General features: G+C 43.6%; 1 protein-coding gene across 1 annotated transcript in view; it reads left to right on the forward strand.

Annotated features, from left to right (window-relative positions):
• The window catches only part of ZSWIM6 (zinc finger SWIM-type containing 6), a 527,701-nt gene that overhangs the window by 491,627 nt on the left and 14,608 nt on the right, over positions 1-21,466 (forward strand). Inside the window, exon 11 of the mRNA XM_078675132.1 lies at positions 14,260-14,417. Within this exon, the coding sequence (XP_078531258.1) occupies positions 14,260-14,417 (158 nt within the window). The remainder of the gene's footprint in view (positions 1-14,259; positions 14,418-21,466) is intronic.

Genomic DNA, 21,466 nt, shown 5'->3' on the forward strand with positions numbered 1-21,466 from the left:
CTTTGATGTGCGGCATACATCTCTGAAGCCTACCTTGAGAATGACATTTCCACAGCTGTAACTGGCCCCGGAGCACCAGTGATGTTTAGATACTATCTGTAGCCGAAAATGACTATTCTGTATAAAATCTACAGCCACCTTTTCCTCGGTTTCTCATAATGTCTGCATCATTCACAAACCCCTGTTAAGGACCAAAGAGCATGTCTGCCTAATAAGAATGGACAAGGCTTTTAATCCCACCCTTTAAATAAAAAAAACGGACAGCCATGGCATTTGTGACAGTCTCCCTAACTAGTTTCTTCCATGCACAAACAACGTTCAAGATAATGGCTCTAGCCTGACAGCAGTACAGAATGACTGCTTGTGCTTTCTATACCTGCAAGTCTAATATTTTTAGGTATCCAGCCTGCTGGAAATACAAAGCCTACTTCCACAATCCCAGTAATTAGTGGCACAAATCGAATTCCCTGACTTCTCAGAACACCTATACCACCTTCTCAGTACACTACCATCAAAACACTACTCTACCAGTAAGAATCCTAGCTCACTAACCAGTATGCTACTAAGCTGCAGATCTGCAGTAAAACATGCCACAGAAATTGCTGAGACCATACTTGCGGAAGAAATTGGCATTGCATTCCCTATAGAAATCTGGCTTAACCAGCACTCAACCTTGACACTAGACTTGCTTGCTCCTCCCGGTAATCCATCATCCGAAGGGATAGTGGGGGCAAATAGGGGTTGAGATTGTGATCATCCACAAAGAGTAAACCCAACTTAATAATATAGAAACTACAACGTTCTTGACCTTCGAATATCTAGGGGTAGAAATCAAAACTAAAAGCACCACCTGCACCAAGCTTCACATCATTTATCACCCTCCTGTTGATCGCACACTCTTCGCCGAGGAACTAACTGTCCCAATTACACAATTCTCACTAACTGACTCAAACGGCGTGCTCCTGGGTTATTTTGACCTACACAGAAGATGCCATAATCCATAACCTAAATATCATACTGGAAATAAACTACCTCAAGCAACTCTATAGCAACCAGACCCACAATAAAGGCTCAACTGGACACAATTATTACGAAAAGTTAACTTGTCTCCCTTCACTTCATCTTGCCTATCGACTGGTCTGATCACCATCATAATACTGTTCTGTCTCAAACACCACACATCCCTCCCAGCACCAACCAACAAAACCATGCACTGGGCTCGGAACCTCAAGTATGTCACACTTAGGAACTTGAGTCCAGTATCTGCACTCCATTACATTCTCTACCCTTCCTTCACAACGTTAATGACCTCACCTCCCACTATAGCTCATCAATGACAGGTGTTTTTGACCAGGATGCACCACACAAACTAAAAAGATAGAGGAAAATCAAATCCGGGTCCTAGCTCAGCTCAGACCTTAACAGCAAAAGACCACTTGGGCAAACCAAAGGTTTATGGAGCCGGCCCCCCTCACTGGCACCTCACTCCTGAGATCTGAGCGTCTCAACTACAAAAAACACATCTTAAGGTAAAAAGCCTCTTTCTTCCATAATCAACTTGACCATGCGAAGAACCGACTAAAGGAGCTCTTCCAACATAATCAAACCATCTACGCTTACCTCCCAACAGGAAACCATTACAAATGAACATTGTGAAGAAATTCCTAACTTCTAACAAAGTTGTAGAAATGGAACGATCTCCGACCATTGACAGTCTGAAATCCCAATTCGCCGGCTCCACTGAAACAAGTCAATGTGGAAATTCCCTCCTAAGACTTAACTAAAGACCAAAAAAATCAATCTATAGAAAGCAACAAACTCCTTCACCTAAAAAAAAGTGCTAATTGGACAGACTTGAAAACTGTAACAGAAGGAGAAATATGTATAATAATTACTTAACCTGAACCCCAAATCACTGATTTCCCCCCCCTTGAGCCCCGCCCCCTCACTTCGACACTAATACAAAACCTCAACCACATAATCTTCCCATTCTGGACTAAAATCATCAGCACCTCTTCAGGCCGCGTACTAGACTCTGTCCAACTCCAAATCACCCCATTCTAAAAGTCTGGGGCGGACCTCAACAATCTCCAATCTTTCTTTGTGTCCTTCTACAGCTCCACCAACACATGGAAGAGTTCAACCTTCACAACACAATGCAATCAGGATCCAGGAAAGGTTGTTGCACAAACTGCAATGCTCAATAGAACAGATGACATTAACTAGTCCCTAGATGAAGGTGACACCTTCCTCCTAATCCTACTATACCTATCAGCGGCATTTGATACAGTTCACCACCCACCCCTACGAGACACTCGAACTGTATTGGTATCAATGGCACAGTCTCGAGATGGTTCACGTCCTGTCTTCAACATCGCTCACAACAGATAAAAATCAACACTGCCTCTTGAAGCCCACACCAAGGATCCATCTTCTCTCCAGCCCTATTCACCCTTTTATTGGATCCTCACAATTATCCTGAACCAAGCTGGGATCGAGTATCACCTAAATGCGAATGACACACAAGTCTACTACAGAATAAGATTCCCCCAGCGACATCGGACATACTTATACCACACTAATTAAGATGCAAAATTGGCTAAACACCAACTACCTTAAGCTGAATCCCTGTAAGACTGAACTATTACTCCTCTTGCCTAAAAACAATCTTTTACCCATCCAAGAATGGCTCAAAAATTGGACATACTAAACTGCCCTGCCACACTGTCCAACTCTTTTAAGTCATTGGGTACCACACTAGACATAAACCTATTGATGAAGGAACACACAAAAAATGCAGGCAAAGAAGGGTTCCTCACATTACAAAATCGCAAAAACATCAAACTATTTCTTCCCCCTGACAATCTTAAGACGGTAGTACAATCCCTAGTCCTCTCGAAACTCTGCTACGGCAATGCCATCCTGACCGGATCTCCTAAGAGCCACCTTGCACCCCTAAGAAAAATTCTCAGTGAGGTTGTCATGCTTATCACAGGAATCAAATGGTTTGATCACATCACACCTGTCCTAAAAAGTCTCTCCTGGTTTCCAATTGAAGGAAGATGCATATGAGTGTGTATCACCCATAAAACCCTACATACTAAAAACCCAAATATCTAGAAACTAAACTGAGCAGGAAAAGGCCGGGCTCTGAGAAGCCCCAACTCTTCTTCTCCGTCCGCCTGAACTTAAAGAAATCAGCGCAGGCATGCTGCTTATCTGAAAATGCCCCCAAGATTTGAAACCCACTCCCAAAGGACCTATGCTGCAACATCTCCTTTTTGCAGATTCTAGCCTGTCTACCTCCATCCAAATGCTGGATTACTGTATATTTCTGTATCCATACTGTGGACTTAATTTACTGTTTTTTGTTTCTGTGTAACTGTTTTAAACCCAAATCGAATACGTTATGTACTTCTTGTAAACTTCTTCTCCAAAATATGTAAATGGCTCTGATACCATTGGGTACATCCATTGCTATATCAAACTCAAATAAAATAAGTTATCCAGATGCTCACCGTAGGGTCTACTATTAATAATTTCTCATGAATCTTTGGGTAGCCAAGACAGTTTACAAAAATAGTAATCCAGGTTGTAGTCTCTCTAACTGCTTCGTCATTTTCTAACCTACTTGCACAACATCCTTTTGAGAACTTCTTAGTAAAGCTCTCCATGTCGCTCTGATTCTGACCAATGATCTAGCGAGCCTTTCCAACAGGAGGAGTAGTAATCAGACTTTTTCTCCACTGTAAAGACTGCTCCATGCTTGCATCATGGTTCCAGTAGCTTTTGTGAATTCACACCTGTTGCAGAGTGATCAGAATACTTGGTTCACTTTCAGTTAAAACCAATCCCAATCCACCCATCTTGGATTCTGTCTTGGAGGTGGTGGTCACATGGTCCAACCCAGTTGGTGCTTATTCCACCTGCTGTTACCATACTTTTTGGTAATGTCGGTCTTAAACAATTTTACAGAGACCTCCGCTATGCATCTGCCAAAGAAGGTTGTCCTCTTTAGGTCCGACATGAGTGGTGCATACAAACCTTTAAAGTATAAGGGGGCGCGAGGAATTAAGTGGTCAAATTCACTGGTTTGTTACTGGCACATTCACATTGATTTTGTGCAGTCACCGTAATACCCATGTAGGTTGAGAAAACGTCCTTTATCAGGTTGCCAACTTCCTCCCCAACAGCCTTTTGGTACCATGTACATTTTCTGAGCCTCTAACCTTATCGTTTGACAACTTCTTGAAAAAATGTGAAGCGTTTCCTGGGCTGTTGGGAATTGACTGGCGGACAGAAAGTGGCCTTCATTCCTCTGTATAACATCAGATGATTCTTCAGATAGCTCTTTTCAGTGTTGCCACCTAGATTACCGTATGATGGTTCCTAACGCAAAATACTAGGTATGAAGAAGTCTTCTGATCAAACTACTTGCCATAGATTTTTGTATGGTGCACGGCTACCGTTCGAGTGAGAAAACAGAAAACAGTCAAACATTGTGAAGAGGCAATGAAGATTTGGTCAGTGTGAGAATCAATGTCTAGTCTACACACATTGCTAGTGTTAGGTGGGCAGGGTTAGGGAACTGTAGGAGGCTCATATGTTGTAGCTTTGGGGCCACATTTTGAAAAACAAGTTACCAATTTCAGGACCTGATATTGAATGGAAGAGTGCTCATGTATTAGGCAAGTACAGGGCTTTTTTAATGAATTAATCACACATTGCTAATCAATCTGAAACCTAGGTTTGCCAACCAACAGACATGTCTTTACATCTTGGTTTATTTGAGCTATTCAGTGCTTGAGGGACCAGTTGAGCTATGAAATCCATAGTAGCCCTAGATGAAGTAATTTGTCTTCATAGAATTGCACTTTAATGTTAAACTTTATATTGTGCTGAGTTTCAGAGCCATTGTTCATCAGGGAAATGTGACTTTCACGTTCATCTTTACTTTGGCGACATTGCTGTCATGGAAGCTCTGTCGAGTAGACTTAATTCTAAATCCAAATGTTCCTCACTCCCTTGCTCGTAGTTACTGATGTTGCTTCCTCTTTTATTGATCAACTAGGACCTAATCATCAGTGAGATTATTCAGATCACCTAGATGTCAAGAGGGAGTTAAGCTCGAGGTTGATGTCCATTGCCTGTTTGAGTATCATCCGATCTGCTTTGCCTTTCCTGACCTCGCTGAAATGACACCTTAATTTTACCGTTTCCTAACCGCTGTTTTTTCATTAGCATTTTGTTGTGAGCACGCATACTTATAATTGTTTTGGCACTATGAAGTCACACTTTTTAACTTACAATTAAAAAGCATTGTCATAAACAATCAGTTGATTAAACCTCCAATATTTCAAGTTTCCTGAAGGTTAAACTGGATACTTTGTGCAAATGAAAAACCAAAGTTTTCTAAATCCTGGGCTCAGCAATAGTAAATGCTCTTTCCCCATAGGTGGTAAACCTGGATTTGGGCAGGTGTAGAAGAAACTTGTGTGCAGCGCATAACTTTCAAAAAGGTACATACCAGGAAACGTTTGAGGCTGCTGCAGCTGCGGTTTTTGATGAATGGCATTGTGCAAAGTAGACATAGCCTTGAGCATGCGTCTGTGGATGGGCAGTCAGTGGAGAGCTCTGAGGACCAGTGTTGTATGCTCATGTTTGAGGCATTGTTTCACCGGGTGAGCGGCTGCATTTTGAACTAGGTGTAGATGAAAACCTTTGACTGGGGAAGTTGGATAAATCGCATTGCCATAGTGCAGACAAGACTGATGAGGACACCAATTACTAATAAATGATGGGGTCTCCAAAAGTTTTTTTTTTTTTCTTTCCAAGACTTTAAGTTGGGAAAACACAGCTGCTGGTGTCTTTACTAGCCTGGTATTCAAGCAAGGAGGAATCTAAGAAGATCATGGACATCATTTAGGAATTGCCAGGGTTTGCAGCTTTGCGACTTCTGGCTTCAGATGTTGGAAAATCAGTGCCAAGAACATATGGGCAAGTCGCTCTTATGTTTTTTTTTTTATTATGCTAATAGTTTATTCACTATTAGTGTAATAAATGTATCTCCAGAATCTGGAACAAATTCTCGCTTGCAGCTGAGGTAAGTTAAAGGAAATGCATTTAAATATGTTGTGTATGGTTGTGGGTCAGTGTGTGTGAAAGTGTGCATATATGTAAGCATGTGTAGCTGTATGTGTGAGCATGTAAGTGAAAGTGAGACTCAATGATAGGTAGTGAGAATGAGTGATAGTGGATGTCAGTAAGTGTGAGTACCCTGAATGACATCTAGAGTAAGATTGCAAGTGAGCACGAGTGGGTTATTGATAATTAATGACTGAAAACGAAGGTTAGGGAGTGTTAGTGTGATGGTAAGGGAGTGGCAGTGAGTAACTGAGAATGTGTATCCGTGAGTTAGTACTTTATATTAGAGTAAGTAAAAATGATTATGTGAAAAAGTAAGGGTGAATGCAAGGGTGAGTATAAATTTAGTGAGTGAAATTGTATGAGTGTGTGTTGAGAAAGTATGAGCGAGTCATTGAGAGACTGTGAATTTGGGAATGAGTGTGATAGTGTCTGCAAACATGAGAGAATGAATGAGTGCACATGGATGCTAATGAGTGAGTGTGATAGGAATGTGGTGCTATGCTGGCCAGCCTAGAGTTGGCCCTGGCATACTGGAGGTAATTTGTGACTTCTAGAATCTCCCATGACAAAGTACTAGCAGTAGCATACTGGAGGTCGTTTTGGGGATAATTGGCATGGAGGTAAAACACTCTGCACTGGAACTTGAAGTCTGTGGGCACAGCACCAGGGGAACTTATTGGATTCCATTGAGTCCTGCGGTAGTGGCTCAGCCGCAATTGGACTCGAGGCAGACCCTCCCTACCCCACGGTGGTGAAAAATGCATCACTGCTGGGTCAAGAAGGTCATCTTGGAGAGGTGGAGATTAGAGGAATCTGGTTTCCAGAAGACCTGGCATCATTGGCGTGAGTCTCCCTTCGATATTTTTAATGATTGTCTCCTCTATTTTGATATGTTTTGCTGGTTATATGCTTTGGGCACTGTGCCACTGCTATTCAGTGCCACAGTGCAAGTGTTCCCTATGTTAAATTGATGTATTGATTAGTGACTCCATGACTGGGTTATTTGATTTACTTGTCAGACCCTAGTACAGTGCACCATGCGTGCCCAGGGCTTTTAAATCAAATGCTGCTGGTTGGCTTGCAGCACTGATTTTGCCACCCACAGAAGCTGCTTGTAAAGTCTCAGGCCTGCCATTGCAAGGCCTGTGTGCAGTCTGTGACTGCCATGTCGACTTGGCAAGTGCACCCACTTGCCAGTCCCTAAACCTTCCCTTTTCTTCATATCCGACACCCCTAAGGTAGGCCCACGGGCAGGGTGCATTAGAAGTATAAAGTAGGACATGCCCTGGTATGTGTAGCATGTCCTAATAGTGAATTACAGCCATTTTCGTTTTTCACTATTGCAAGGCTACCTGTTCTCCATAGGCCAGAATGGGAAGTTAGAATATTACTTTTTATAATCCTAACTGACTCAGGGAACATGGTAGAAATTCAGATTTAGTATGCCTGAATTCCGAATGATAAAATACATCTTTTAGTAAAGTTGGTTTTAACATTCTGTGTTTGAAAATACCACTTTTAGAAAGTAGGTATTTTCTTGTCTAACTATCCAAGCCTGCCTCTGCTAGGTTGTGTATTCCTTGTCTGGAGTTTGAGTGACCGGGCTGGGTGATTCCAGGAGATCGAATGAGCTAGCCCAGTGGTGAATAGGGAGATCTGCATCTAGATGGGAGGGAGGAGTTGCGCCTGGGACCTGAATAGGGCTGGGCCTTCCCTCCACAATGCTGGCTTCACACCCTGGGGTGCGGCTGATGTCTCTGTCCTGTGAAAGGAAATAAGGAGTCATGTAAACAGAGTGCTCCAGAACTGGTTTGGACTGGGCAAAGGCCCCTCTGCCTTCAGCGAACAAAGAGAAAAGTAGTATAAATATTGGGACCCAGACCCAAGAACTTTAGATCACTTCTGGGAACAAGACTAACCTTTTGCCAAGGAGAAGAACCAAGGAAGCTGCAGGAGTTTTGACTGCCCCTCCGCCAGTGTGCTGTTTGCTGGGTTGGCCTGCAGTGGTTTCTTTATTGCCAAGGAAAGGAGAAGGAACGTTTTAAGAACTTTCATCATCTTGCAGAATATTACGCCAAGGGCTTGAACTTGTGCTTGCCTCCTGCTGAAGTCTAAGGGACAAAAGACTTCACCTCCAGCTCCCCTCTGAATTCCCTTGCTGGGAATTCTATCTGCAGAAGCCTGCGTGTCGCTGGGAGCTGGAAGTGCGACACAATGAGAAGCGTGATGCCGCAGCAGCTGTAGGTGTTGCATCGCCGGAGAAGCGTGCCCGCTGCCGCATCTCCCAGGAAGCGTGTCTTCGTCAAAGCTGTCTGCTGTCGCATCACCGGAGAAGCGTGATGCCATCAAGAGGGTCGCCATCGCATCGCCGGAGAAGCGTGTCGCAGGGCCTGTCGTGGCTCCAAAGTACAGAGTCGTTGCAAGGCTGCCAGGGCGTCTATGCATAGTCGTCGCATCAAGGGTGCCTTCTTCACATCACACCAGGATTGTCGCATTGAGGCTTCATCTTGCGCATCGCAACAGGGCTGCAGGCCGAGAACCTACGCATCACCCCCGCACTGGTAAGGATCACGATGCATCCCCTACTCTGTGCAAGCATTGAGGCGTGATGCATCATTTCCCACGGAGCACGGAAGCAACGTGTATCCCTCTGCGAGCCTTTTGGTTGTTTTGCATTACGAATCCAGGTACTTTTGTGAGAACTGTCACATTTATCACCAACTTGAACTAAGCAACTTCTACTATCTTTAAGTCCATCTTAAATACAGTATTGTGGATTTTTGTAGTTTGTGGTCTTGTGTTAGTCTATATAAAGAATACTTATTTTTATATAATCTGCGGGGTGTCCATCTGTAGTGTTTTCACTGTCTTACTGTGTATATTCACAAATAATTAAAACACTGCCTCTGAGATAAGCCTGTCTGCTCGTGCCAAGCTACCAAGGGGGTGAGCAGGGTTTATCCAGTATTGTAATCCCCTTATCCTGACTTAGAAGTAAGGGTCCCTATTTGGACAAAGGTGTATACCATTGCCACTAGAGGCCCCCAGATCTAACAAGACCCTACTCCGCACCGGTTATAGTTGTGGGACAGTCACCTAGGGCTGAAGGCCTTTATTCTGCCCATCAAAGGGAGGTTGGTTTATGTTCTCACTGGCATTACCACCACCATGTGGTACTACAACTAGCAGAGCAGTGTGAGGTCCTGGTTTCGTCTCTGGAATTGGCTGGACTGCCAGGGCATTTTCCTGGTTGTGACCACCTGACAGGATCATTGAACGCCAGGACACGAGCTCAGCCAGCGGCATTTTGTGGGTCAAATGGTGGTTCACTCAGGTGGCACAGGGAATCTTCCAGCGTACACAAGAACACTGGCTAGATCTTTTACACACAAAGAACATGCAATGTCAATACTGTTGTGCATTGGAGTTTTCCAAGAAGGCTTTTTGTCTCAGACACATTCCAGATAGAGTGCAGCATATTACTCCTGTACACCTTTTACGGAAGCTGGCACAAGTTTGTAACCTGTTGTGGCACACAGAATACTGTTCCATTGCAGGCCAAACTCGATATCTGATTGTTTGTATCTGTGCCCCAGTAAGGGCTTGCATCGGGCACTGTTAGGGTATCTGTCGGCTATTCAGCCTGTCGTTTTCTTTTTCCGGGCCAGCCATCTGTTCAAATCACCCATTATGAGAAGAAATGTTTAAATCTCTCTATACACAGATGTATTGTTCTCGGAAATATGGTTAGCTGGGGGTCAATCCCCAACTTATGGGCAGCATTACCAAATACCTAAACTTTCATGTGAACAGAAAGGGTCGTAATAAATGGGGTGTGGTGTGTGGAGGCTGCAATTGTTAATCAAAAATTCAAATCTTCCTTATTACATTGTTAGACCATATCAGAGGTGGAACTGTTAAAACTAAAAATCGAGCTGTATTAACCGACAATGATTGTTATTGACCTCCCAACTATGAGTGATTGCCCCTCCCCGAACCAGGCGTGCTGTAATATATTAATATATGTCCCCTGTTGGTGGATCACACACAATTACTTTTAATTGGAATAAGTAATGAATAGCTTATATTTTTATTTGCACATTTCCGACCATACTCCTGTTAATGGTAACTTATTAGACCTATTGTGGACATTCAACATCCATGTGTTTAATTTTTTTTTAAATAATTCTGTGCATCTGGTCTGACCACTGATTAAATGTAATTTGCCTGCTCTTCAGCAGTGTGGCACAAGAAGTACTACATGAATTGTCGGGCTTTGCATCTAGTAAACACAGAGAATGAGCATCTCATTACTTCATTTTTTTCCTTGTGTGAATCATGAAGTCCGCATAGCCGCTGGTACCTTCAGCCATTGCTAAGCGCAGCTAGTCATCAACATTCCCCACTAGTAAAGAACCAAGCAAAGACACGGACTAGATATGTCCCCTGGTTTTCCAAGGCACTAAGGGATACTAAGTTTAAGTTACTTTAATTGTAACATCATTTACGAAAAGACTGTAGTGTGGACTCCAGGATACTTAAAAACAAAATGACTGACTATAAATTTGTATTAAGCCAAACCAAAGGCTCCTTTCATCAAAAGCATGGCATCTACTAATTAAGATATTTTTAAAACTGTAAGTGAAGTCTCAGCCTCTGACAAATTAGTTTAGTTGGTCATGCCTACTCAGGAGCTTTGCGATCTGCTGAAAGGCATGTACTAGATAAAATTATGGACTGCATTTCCAACAATCCTTCTGAGTCTGTGATGCTACTACCTTCCGCTGATGAGAACCCCGCTACCATGTATAGGTTCGCCACTCGCTGCTGATAGTCTGCTTACATTTTTTATATCTAAGGTGAAATTTGGCTCTCCCATACATCCTTGCCCTCTCCCCACACTTAACACTTTTTCAATCTGAAATAGTCCTTTACATCCCTCTTAAATGATTCTCTCCCTCAAGGGACGGTGCCCAATTCTTTTAAAGAGGCTATTGTCATTTAGCTTCAAAAAAAGCAAAGAAACCGGACCTTCAAAAAATTACCGCCCTATTTCTCTACTACTGTTTCCTTCTAAAGTTATGGAAGTGCTTGTGGCCCATGAATTATGCTGCCACCTGCAGGAAACTAACTTTCTCTGTACCATTCAGGCGGATTTTCAACCAGCCCACAGTATGGAGTCCGTTATGCTGTCTGCACTTGATGTGTGGGGCAAGTGACATCTGACAAACAGTAGCCTTGGTGCTGCTTGACCCATCTGCGACTTTTGCCACGATTGACCATACAATTCTGCTTGATCATGTGGAAGCTGCTAAAATATAAAGGCTCTGCTCTTGAATAGGTCAGATCGTTTCTAGACCATTCATCTTGCCTCATTCAAAGCCACGCCACTTCACTTCAGGTTAATGGTGGGGAGCCTCAGATGTTCAGTATCCCCACCCCACCTCTTTAACCTTTGTGACGCTTCTTAAGGAACTTCGGAATCAAGATTGTGTTTTATGTAATTATGCTGACGCCCAGATTCTTTTTCGGGTAGGGGGCTCTCTTGCCTCTCAGGAAAATGTTTAAAATACTATGCGATATATCTGCGAGTGAACGGCCAGTAACTGGCTAAAATGTAATGCCGACCAGAAAAATAGTCTTTTTAAATCGAGAGTGCCTATGGATCCATTTCCACTGGCCTTCTAAGTTGGTCCTGTCTCACACTCCCAATCATTAGGTAAAAAGCCTTGGAGATATAGTTGAGGGCTACCAGACACTCAAACCACAATTTGGTGCAGTAATTTCATCCTGCGTAATCCTATTGAGAGATTTTTAAGAAATACTACATTTCTCTCAGGTGAAGCTTTAAAAACCGTTTTAGCTCTAACTGTATCTAAACTATGCACATTCATTATACTCGGGCCTCCACAAAAAGATGATCTACAGACTACAAGTGGTTCAGAATCGAGCCACTAGATAATTTATAAGGTAACAGGGTATTCACACACCACTGCTTTGCTTGGAGTACTCCATTGGCTGCACGTGGATCAAAGGAGTCCATTCAAGGTTTGTTGTCCTACTTTCACAACTTTAGTAGGTAGGACCTCCATTCTTAATAACATATTAAGCAAGTACTGTCTGGTGCAGGAGAGTCCCTCTTTGCGTGCGCCCCCAGGTATTAGAAAGTGGGCATGGTTGGCTGCAGTTTCTTTTATGACCCCCACCATCTTGAACAGTCTCCCTTTTTCCTTGTGGTCATAAACGGTTTCTCTTCGAAAAGAGGTAAGGACTTGGCTTTTCTAACAAGCTTATTCCAGTCTCTAAATTATTTTCTTGATTCGTTATCAATGCACGTGGCCCAAGTAACCACTGGTGATTGTGTACTCAATAAATTAACATAACTTAGTTGGCCCAAAACCCTTTGTGATGCCATAGTGGAACCCTAATTTGGTTCCCACTTTCCTCATGTGCAGGCCATTTAAATCTATGCACAGCTGCCTATTACTTCTGACTTGGAAGACCGCCTTTCTGGTTGCCATGACCTCTGCTAATCGCATGAGTAAACTCCAAGCTCTGTCTGTGCAACCACATTCTTTCCAGAAAACATGGTATCGTGGACCAGAGTGGCCTTCTTGCCTAAAGTGATTATAGTTTTCCATGTCGAACAAAGCATTATTCTTCTAGTGAAGGGAAGATTCCATTAGCCAGATACTAATTGTTATATTGATCTCTCCAAAGACCATAGAGTGGACTATCCGCTCTTTGTGGGGTTCCTAGGGCAAGGCAGTACGAAAATCTACTTTGTCAAGATGGATAGTCCTCTTCATCAAGATCTGTATAGGCAGGCCAAGAAGCAGCTTGGTTGAGGGCCCATTCCACTTGAGTCAAGGCTGCTACCACTGCGCTGGCACGTGGAGTGACGACTTGACATCTGGCAGGTGGTGACGTGGTAGTCCATTCACATGGCACTACTACCTTGACAGCCAGGTCCGATGGGAAGGACATTGCCCTTGCTTGAGCCTGCAAGACTTTTTCATATGAGGCCTTTCACAGACCCCCACCATCTTGGGATGGACTGCTTTGGCAGCTGTTCTAATGGTGAGGAGTCTGTAGTTAGAAGTAGCCATCAGAAGACCATTTGCTTGACTTTAGTAATGCTGTTTCAGATGGTTGCTCTAATCTAATCGCAGAATCCTTATCAACCTCCCACCCACTGTGTGTGACATGGTCTCTATTTTATTTGGTATTGTTGATTACTTCTTGTTATTGCCCCTGTGGATCAAGACAGAGTGAAGAAAAGCGTAAGGAAGAGGTGGGGCTTATATGTGGCTCCGTTTGACACTTTGGGAATGGAATGAAGTTGGCACGGAGCCGCACAACACCATCTACAGGAATGTAAGAGAAAAGCAGTTATATTTTGTGAATCCAGTCTGGCGCTTAAGGATATTCTAATGGTGAGTAATCTGTTGGAATATTCACCAAAAAGAACGTTACCAAATGTAAGTAGCTTATTCTTGTATGTTTACTTTTTGTGTACAGACTGATCTCCAGTACTTTGTGATTGGTAAATGATAGAATCGTTCAATGTTTAAACTTATGATTTGGAAAGCATAGACTTCCCCTCTCCCTTTTATCTTTTTAATTTTTTTATTTGTTTACTCTATTGAAGCCTAGCTTCACAGTAAGCAGTGTATTGCCCCTAGACCAAATTTCTTCAACTTCTGTGATAGCATTAAGCATTGTATGCATTCTGATTACTCTGCAGTCGTGCGTGGGGTTCTTAAGGCTCACTGGAAGCGATGGGCTCGTTTCTTGTGGCCGGTGAAATGGAGGAAATATGCTAGTGCTTCCATGCTTAGTGACTATATTTACCAACGTAAATGGGTAATCTGCCATTCAGAATTTCAGGTTTCTGCTGAGTGATAGTTTATATGGGGCATGTACATATTATGCTTGCTTTGGTATAATTATGTTGACCTTCTGAATTAAGCTGTAGATTTTACAAGGTGTCTCTGTATTTCTATTCTTAACTCACAAAATGTTTTAAGTTTTTTTTATTTTTACATGAACTACCTCTTACTAGATACTTCTCAAGAGTGCAATATTCTGAATTTTCTTTTTTTTCATCAGGTTACTTGTTTTGGAAACTACAGCCTCAATAGTAGATATGTCCAGACCGCATAATATTGCATCGGTGGTTCCAAACCGGTATCCTCGTTGGTTCACTTTAAGTCATATTGAGTCTCAGCAGTGTGAGTTGGCATCAACCATGCTAACAGCAGCCAAAGGTAGGCTACTCTAAAATAGAATTTGTGGAAAGCTTTTTGTTTTGTTTCCTAATTTCCATTAGGATCTTGGCGAATTGCAAAGTTGTATCCAGTGTGATATATTTCCTCTTGTTGGACTGCAGATTAAATTTCCATTTGTGATGTATTCTTTCAGGACGTTTTGTGAATGAGGGTCAATATGTGCAAAATTAATGTTGGTTTTAATGAGAAGGAAGTGTTATTTTTACTTTTAATTTTTATGCTGCTAGATACAAGAACAAAACACAGTTGATGGACAGAATGTAGAACAATGTCATACATTCACCCCAGTACAAGGATCTGGGCCTAAATCCATCGTTTGTTTTGCACTCCACACCACCCTGGGTTAGACACTGGCTATATGCAAATCAGCTCTGACCCTGTGCCTCATGGGAACAGTCCAGTCCGAACTACCAAGCCATGTCTTTCCCAGACCGGAATCAAGCATCCAAGGACCGGTTTCTGGCTATCAGCCTTCATCAGCCTGGATAGGTTGACTCCAGTGGTGTGGAGAGCCTGGGACTCACGTCTGAGCATACCCTATTTGCATATAGCCATGTCTGAACTGGGGTGGCAGAGTGGGCTAAAGAACGGTGATGGATTAAACCCAGATCTTTTGGCCGGGTGTGAGTGTTTGATTGGTTGAGATGCTCTTTGCCACTGGATTCAAGCAAGCCGGGCTGAAGAAGGCTGTAATGCCAGAAGCCAGTCCTCGGAAGCTTGTTTCCGGTCCAGGGAAGACATGGCTTGGCAGTTCGGGCTGGACTGTTCCCATGAGGCACAGGGTCAGACTGATTTGCATATAGCCATGTCTGAACTGGGGTGGCAGAGTGGGCTAAAGAACGGTGATGGATTAAACCCCGATCTTTTGACTGGGTGTGAGTGTTTGATTGGTTCAGATGCTCCGTCCATCACCACCCCCTTTTGTACCGCTAGATACAAGAAAGCAGAACAATTTTTTGTGAAGGGGCTGTAGAAGTAGCATAGTTATCTCAAGGAATGGGGCGAGGTGCACTTGGAGGCCGCACAGGCAGATGTATCATTCAAAAGCCATGCACATTTTAGTGGGTCCTTCGTGTGAGTGCCTATAAAAGCCATTGAGGTCCCATCACCCAGTTTTTATCTAGACATGCCTCTGAACATAAGGGGCACCAGTAAACCCTGCTAGCGTCACCAGCATCCAGCCCTTTCTCTGAGGTAGAAGAACAGGCACCTCTGGTTTACATGGTGCGTCAACCTAGCCTCCTTTAGTGGCAATGTGTCGGAGATCACTGAAGGAGCCAGGCTAGTTTATGCAGAAAGGGTCTGCTACCGGTTGTGATAAACCAGTCTCTGTGGGTCTTGTGCCATCCCTACTGCTTATGCCTTTTTGCAGCAAGAACCCCCCTCGGTAAATCTAGAAAAACAAACATTGTAAAAATAAAGGATGTAAATTTAAAGAATGCCCATAGTAAAGGCGATAGGTGAACTAGGTTTGTGCAATGCTTGCTTTTCTCTAATGAAGTACGTTAAAGTTTCTAAAACATTAGTTTTTCAAGATTTTGAAGGCTTTGGACCTGGGATTGATCTACTGCCAGGTGATGGTTAATTAGGATGCCGTCTCCGGTGTTGCTGAATCGGTGGAAGCTTCACCGAGTTTTACTGAGCTAACCTTAAGTAGGGGTTATGGTGCAATATTCTGTAAGTTTAGACTTGAGGTTTATCTATATTCGCTTTTGGCAGTAGTTGTTGCACAACTGTTACACCTCAGCCAAAATAAAGGTCTCCTCGGGAGTCTTGAACTTCCTCAATAAAGCATTCAACAAGACTACCTCAGGACTCTACTACTACCTCAAGAATCCGCAGCACCCCTGGACTTTCGAACTTTTTGTTTAACACGGATCTATTAGGTAACTCTTATGGAACACTGTTGTAAAGCGCTCCAATACACTCGGGTCAGGTCAGCGCTATATAAAACTCCTAAAATAAAAATGACATAATAATTTGCTCCTTCCTAAACATCTTTCGTGGCTTTAATATCTCCATCTTTCATGTCAGCTGTTAAATGACTGTCAAGTCTAGCCCTTTGCACTTTTTCTTCCGGTTTTAATAGCTTTGCAAACTGATCCTTAGAGGGGCATGTTGGAATGTTGAAAATGTTGGAAGGTTGAAAATGTGATTTCCATTTCTTGGCACCCAGAATTGTATTCACAAAGGAAAGTGAGACTTTCAATACAAAAATATCATTACCTGTTTTTTGTATACTCCTTGAAAAAATGTGTTCCATTGAGCACTAGCAGTGAAAAGTTATGTGACGACTCATTATGTGAGGAGTACATGACGAACTGCCAAGCAAGTAGTGCGTGTCAATAACATTCACCTGCAAGTCACTCACATAAATGTTAGAAGTTAAGACCGTGTCAGTGTGTGGCTTGGGGTGCGTGTGCTTGGTCTAGTTTAAATGGGAATCAACAAAAACTTGTGTTCTCATGGATACTTCTAACCACAGATTGATTCCCCCAGGTGTCAGACTGGATATGGAAAACTTTAAAGCAGTGCTCCTGCGCACCAGTAGGTGGCATCAGGTGGCTTCTTGCTAACCTCATTCCACTCACGGAGTGACGAGTGAGGCGCATTTAAGCTCCACCTATGCGTGCAGACATTAGATCTTCTCTTTCTGTGCCTCCAGATGCGGATCGGTGCTTCTCCTTGCTCTTTCAACAACCAGTGTGTGAGGAATTTTCACCCCAGATGACCGCATTTAAACTGTGCAGGGACTGATGCAAAAGAGATATCTGTGGCAAACTCTCTCAAAGTCTGTTTATGGTCCTGGGGTCGGAGCATAACTACAGAGCCCAGACGAATCCGAAGGTCATACTGAACAATGAGGTCAAACTTTAAATCTCCAAACCAAAGACTGAATGCTGCGAGAAGTCTCACAGCAGATATTTACAGCTGAAGACTTCAGGTAAGTCCAAGAGAGTCATCGCAGCAGTTATAAGCCACTTCCGACCACTCTCAGATTCCAGAGAGGGCTCAAGGGTGTCAGAGCGCAGGAGTGGGATTGGGAGGCACACAATCATACAGACTCAGAGTATGGTCGCGTTGCAGCCTGAATTCCAGGAACGTCTGCAGCATTGCAGCATGTAGAGGCTGTGCTGTGCATTTTTAGCACTTTACCGATTCCCTCTGTCGTGCCTTTGGACCTTCAAGATCCACAGGGCCTCCAGTCAACTTTTGGCTGGCAGATCCGCCTTCAGCGCAGTCTGTGTCCCCTGAACCCGTAGGGCCCAAACTTCTTTACACTATATTTTTGTACAGACTCTTGACAATGACAACGAGGGGGACGACTAAATTTCCCAGAATGATGAAGATAACTGTGTGAGGGATTTCAGGATGCTGGCGGCCTGGATATTTCTCTAGATATTAACTGTGTTCAAATCCCCCGGCCTACCTCCCCTCTTACCCACCCTCTGACCAGCTACGGAGGAAAGTGGCCCTGTCACAGTTAAGTGATGAATGGCGGAAATTCTAGAGCTGCAGTTTTTCACTATAAGAAGTAAAGATTAATGTGTTAACTGAGGTACCTCAACCAGATCAGGCTCCTGCAGACCCCTGCTTAATGAGGCCCTTCTGGATACCTTTGGGTCACTTAGGCAGAACTAGGTTTAGGTCGGCCTGGCATTTGGCAGGTCTTTATTGCCATCATTCAGCGTCAGTTGACCTTGCTTTTCTGGCTCACCGCCTCGTCCTCCTAAGGAGGAAGAGAAACTCCATCATTTGGACTCTAAGAGAGCAGTAACCTTTTATATCAATGACACCAAGGAACATGGAGTGGACGATCAGCGCTTTGTAGGGTTTTACAGAGCAAAAACACAATCTCTTATGGGTTTTACTCTGCATAAAGATGTGCTATGCACTGAGGAAGAAGCAAACAAAGGCTTGTGGGCTCATTCCACCAGGGTCAAAGCTGCTGTTACTATTACTGCATTGGAACACAGAGTGCCTGTCCTGGAAGTTTGACACAGATGGGTGACTGTTTACACGAAGCACTACTGCTGTGACAGTCCGCATTTTGCCTGCTCGGTCTTACAGTACTTTAGTTCGAGCCAGTTCATACCCTCCACCTGGGAGATACTGCTGTTTCATCTATCCACAGGGTGAGGAATTTGATTGGAAGTATCCATCAGAAGAGCCAGTTTTACTTACCTTCTGTAATGATCTATGTGGTGGATACTCTGTGTACTGGGTTTTTTCTATCTGAAAAGTTTGCAAACTATACATCTGCACACTGGTCATTCCAGTCTCGTGGATTCTGCGTCTGAGGGCACTTACAGCCGAGAAAGCAGTTGGTGTCCGCTCACCTGGATGGCACTTGTATGCAGCTCTGATCATCCATTCCGGAGTGGAACAATATTAGGATGGAACCACACAATACTGTCTCTCGGTGCTCTGGAGTAGTGCTTTGATGTTTTCCTGATCCAGTCTTGCTGCATGGGATATATTCAAGGCGAGAAATCTGTTAGAGTATTCAGCAGAAAGCAGTTACGGAAAGGAAGTACTTTTTTTTGTCGTGCTCTTTTAGAAGAAACTTAGAAATTAAACTAACTTGTGTATGATAGTTCATCCATCAGGTAAGCATCAAATGTATGGCCAGCTAGATTTGTAAAATGGTGCCCACTAAAGTCTGACTCCATTGTTTTCCCTCTAAAAACTGTCACAAACTTCTACAAATGAACACGCTCTTAAATTCAATTTTTTTTTTTTTTTTTTTTTTTACTAACTTTCAAAATTTCAGGTCGACTTGTAGTTTGGAATAAAAACTTTTATTTAAAGCTCTTGCTATCATGGTAACATGGCGTCATAGTTCTGTGTTGAACATATGTTCGTGTTACCCAAATTGGGGTTCGTCACTTTATGCATCTGTGATGCAAGGCTCTTAAGTTTGCTTCACTGCTACTTCAGTAGCAGGTGCATTAACACGCTGAATTATCTCTAGTAAGTCAAAGGTCCTTGAACTTAAATTACTACGGTAGTTTTGTTGCAGTTATTATGCAATTTGTAGCTTCCTACCAAAATGTAATATTTCATACCAGAGTTAAAGAAATGCTTAGGCATTGCTTATTGATTATGGAATACTTGAAGCTCACGAGATGTTAAGTTTAATACTGACATGAAATCCAGGTCTTCCACAACAAGTTTATTTTTACTACATCTCCGTTTTAAGAATGGGACAGTTTTTACTATTAGCCAATTTAGGCATGATCACTCCATTTCTCATCATGAACTGAGAGGCTGTTTTCATCGTATTACGATACAAACGCACACCCTGCAGACTACCGCACATTTCGGTCACAAGCGAAACTTTCTGAGCCGTTTTGCCGGTTAACGGTGGATCGTGTTTTTGTGCCACAGAAGGGTTAAGATTGCACTTGATTTGTCTCAGAATTTAATTGAGAGCCGAGAGAATGAATTGTTTCCCGATTATCTTAGGTTCTGAAAGAGGACCGACAAATGCTCATTAAGGAGGTTCACCTTATTGGTCGTTGTTATAAATGCGTTCCTGTTAAACATTCAGTAAAACTGCATTTCCAAAGTGTATAGTAAACTGCAGACTTGGAAACCAGCTGCTGGAAGCCTAATATAAGTGCAATATTTGGGACTGCCTCCCAGAGCTGCCAAGGTTTCAGATTGCTGTGTGTGACATTTTCATAGTTTCAATATAATTGAGTGACATTTCAACGACTGAGTGATATTTTCTTATGATGGTCAATTGTTCTACCACTTTGACAGCGGGCCCCGCTATGAGTGCAGTAGTATCAATGCTTAGCCTGCCCAGGTAGAGGGTCCCGATTTCCCTGCTTAGCTAAAAGTCAGTTTCTGCCCTTGCAGCCAACTGGGACTCGTGGCACCATCGAGTAAAAGTATTGCGAAGTCTAGTATGCTCTTTGGTACGGGGAAAATCAACACGCTGCTCTCAACCTGCAAAGGGCAGGGGCCTGTATTACAGTCCCAATCCTGTGGTGCCGCTATCGAAGGTGTCTGGATTTACCAGGAGGGTAGAGGTGGGGTCATCACCTGCCCCACAAATATGCAGTGTAATCTAGGGCCGTGGTGGTCAGAAGTGCCGAGTTGTGGCCGCCAGTAAAAATTACCCCAAAGCCAAGCGGTCCAGGCCAGTTGGCAACACGGGACACACGCAGCTCTAGGACAGCCACTGTATCAGTATAGGGTATTGATTGAGGGGTCTGCCTCCGGCTGGGACACAATTGGCAGGGCGGCAGCCTGAGAGTGTGCTGGGGCGCAGTTTACATTGTCTAGTGAAAACTACAGTGACACATAGAATTAGAAGTCTGAATTGCACTAAGCACGTTTTGATTAGCAGTCTGACTCGCCATGCGAGCCGCAGCATTTCGGTTTAACGGCCCACCTAGTGGCCGTAACACCTGAATCCCGGGGCAAATGGCCCACCACCTGGGCATTCAGACTGTGCTCAGCAGAGCAGCTCAGTGGTGAGATCTGGGCTGCCGCGCTCCGTTGAGTTGGGTCCAGTTACGGCGGATCATCAAGGTTTACAAAATTTTACAGCAGCCTCCAGAACATTATGGTGAGCAACTCCAGCCTGAGCCACCTATTGCACTCGGGCCTCTTAAGTCTGTTAACGAGTGCTGACGTCGCGGTAGCCTTTGGGCCCGGTCTATCCTGAAGTCAGTCGCATGGAGGTAATGCTGTGCCGTTTTGTCGGAGATAGCCTATAGCTACTTTGTAGCCCTGCAGCTCAGTAAAGCCAACCCCCAAGCATGGTGGGAACTGTGTACCTTCGAGAGCGCAAATGCTACTCTAGCTTTTTTGTTTCAATTACGCAGCATTTTTTAGGGCTTGCGCCCTGCTTTGCAGGACGCAGCATTGCTCGCGCAGGCGAGAGCCCTTTTGTCCGGGTTTTGAAAACGGACCCTGGAATCGCACACGCTCGTACGTGTGCTTTTCCTTTTGGGTTCCGCTATTGTGCTTTGTTTGCGTGTTTTTTTTTTTAAAACAGAGTACGCAATAGG

The sequence above is a fragment of the Lissotriton helveticus genome, chromosome 2_1 (genome assembly GCF_964261635.1).
Source record: "Lissotriton helveticus chromosome 2_1, aLisHel1.1, whole genome shotgun sequence".
Lineage (NCBI taxonomy): Eukaryota > Metazoa > Chordata > Amphibia > Caudata > Salamandridae > Lissotriton > Lissotriton helveticus.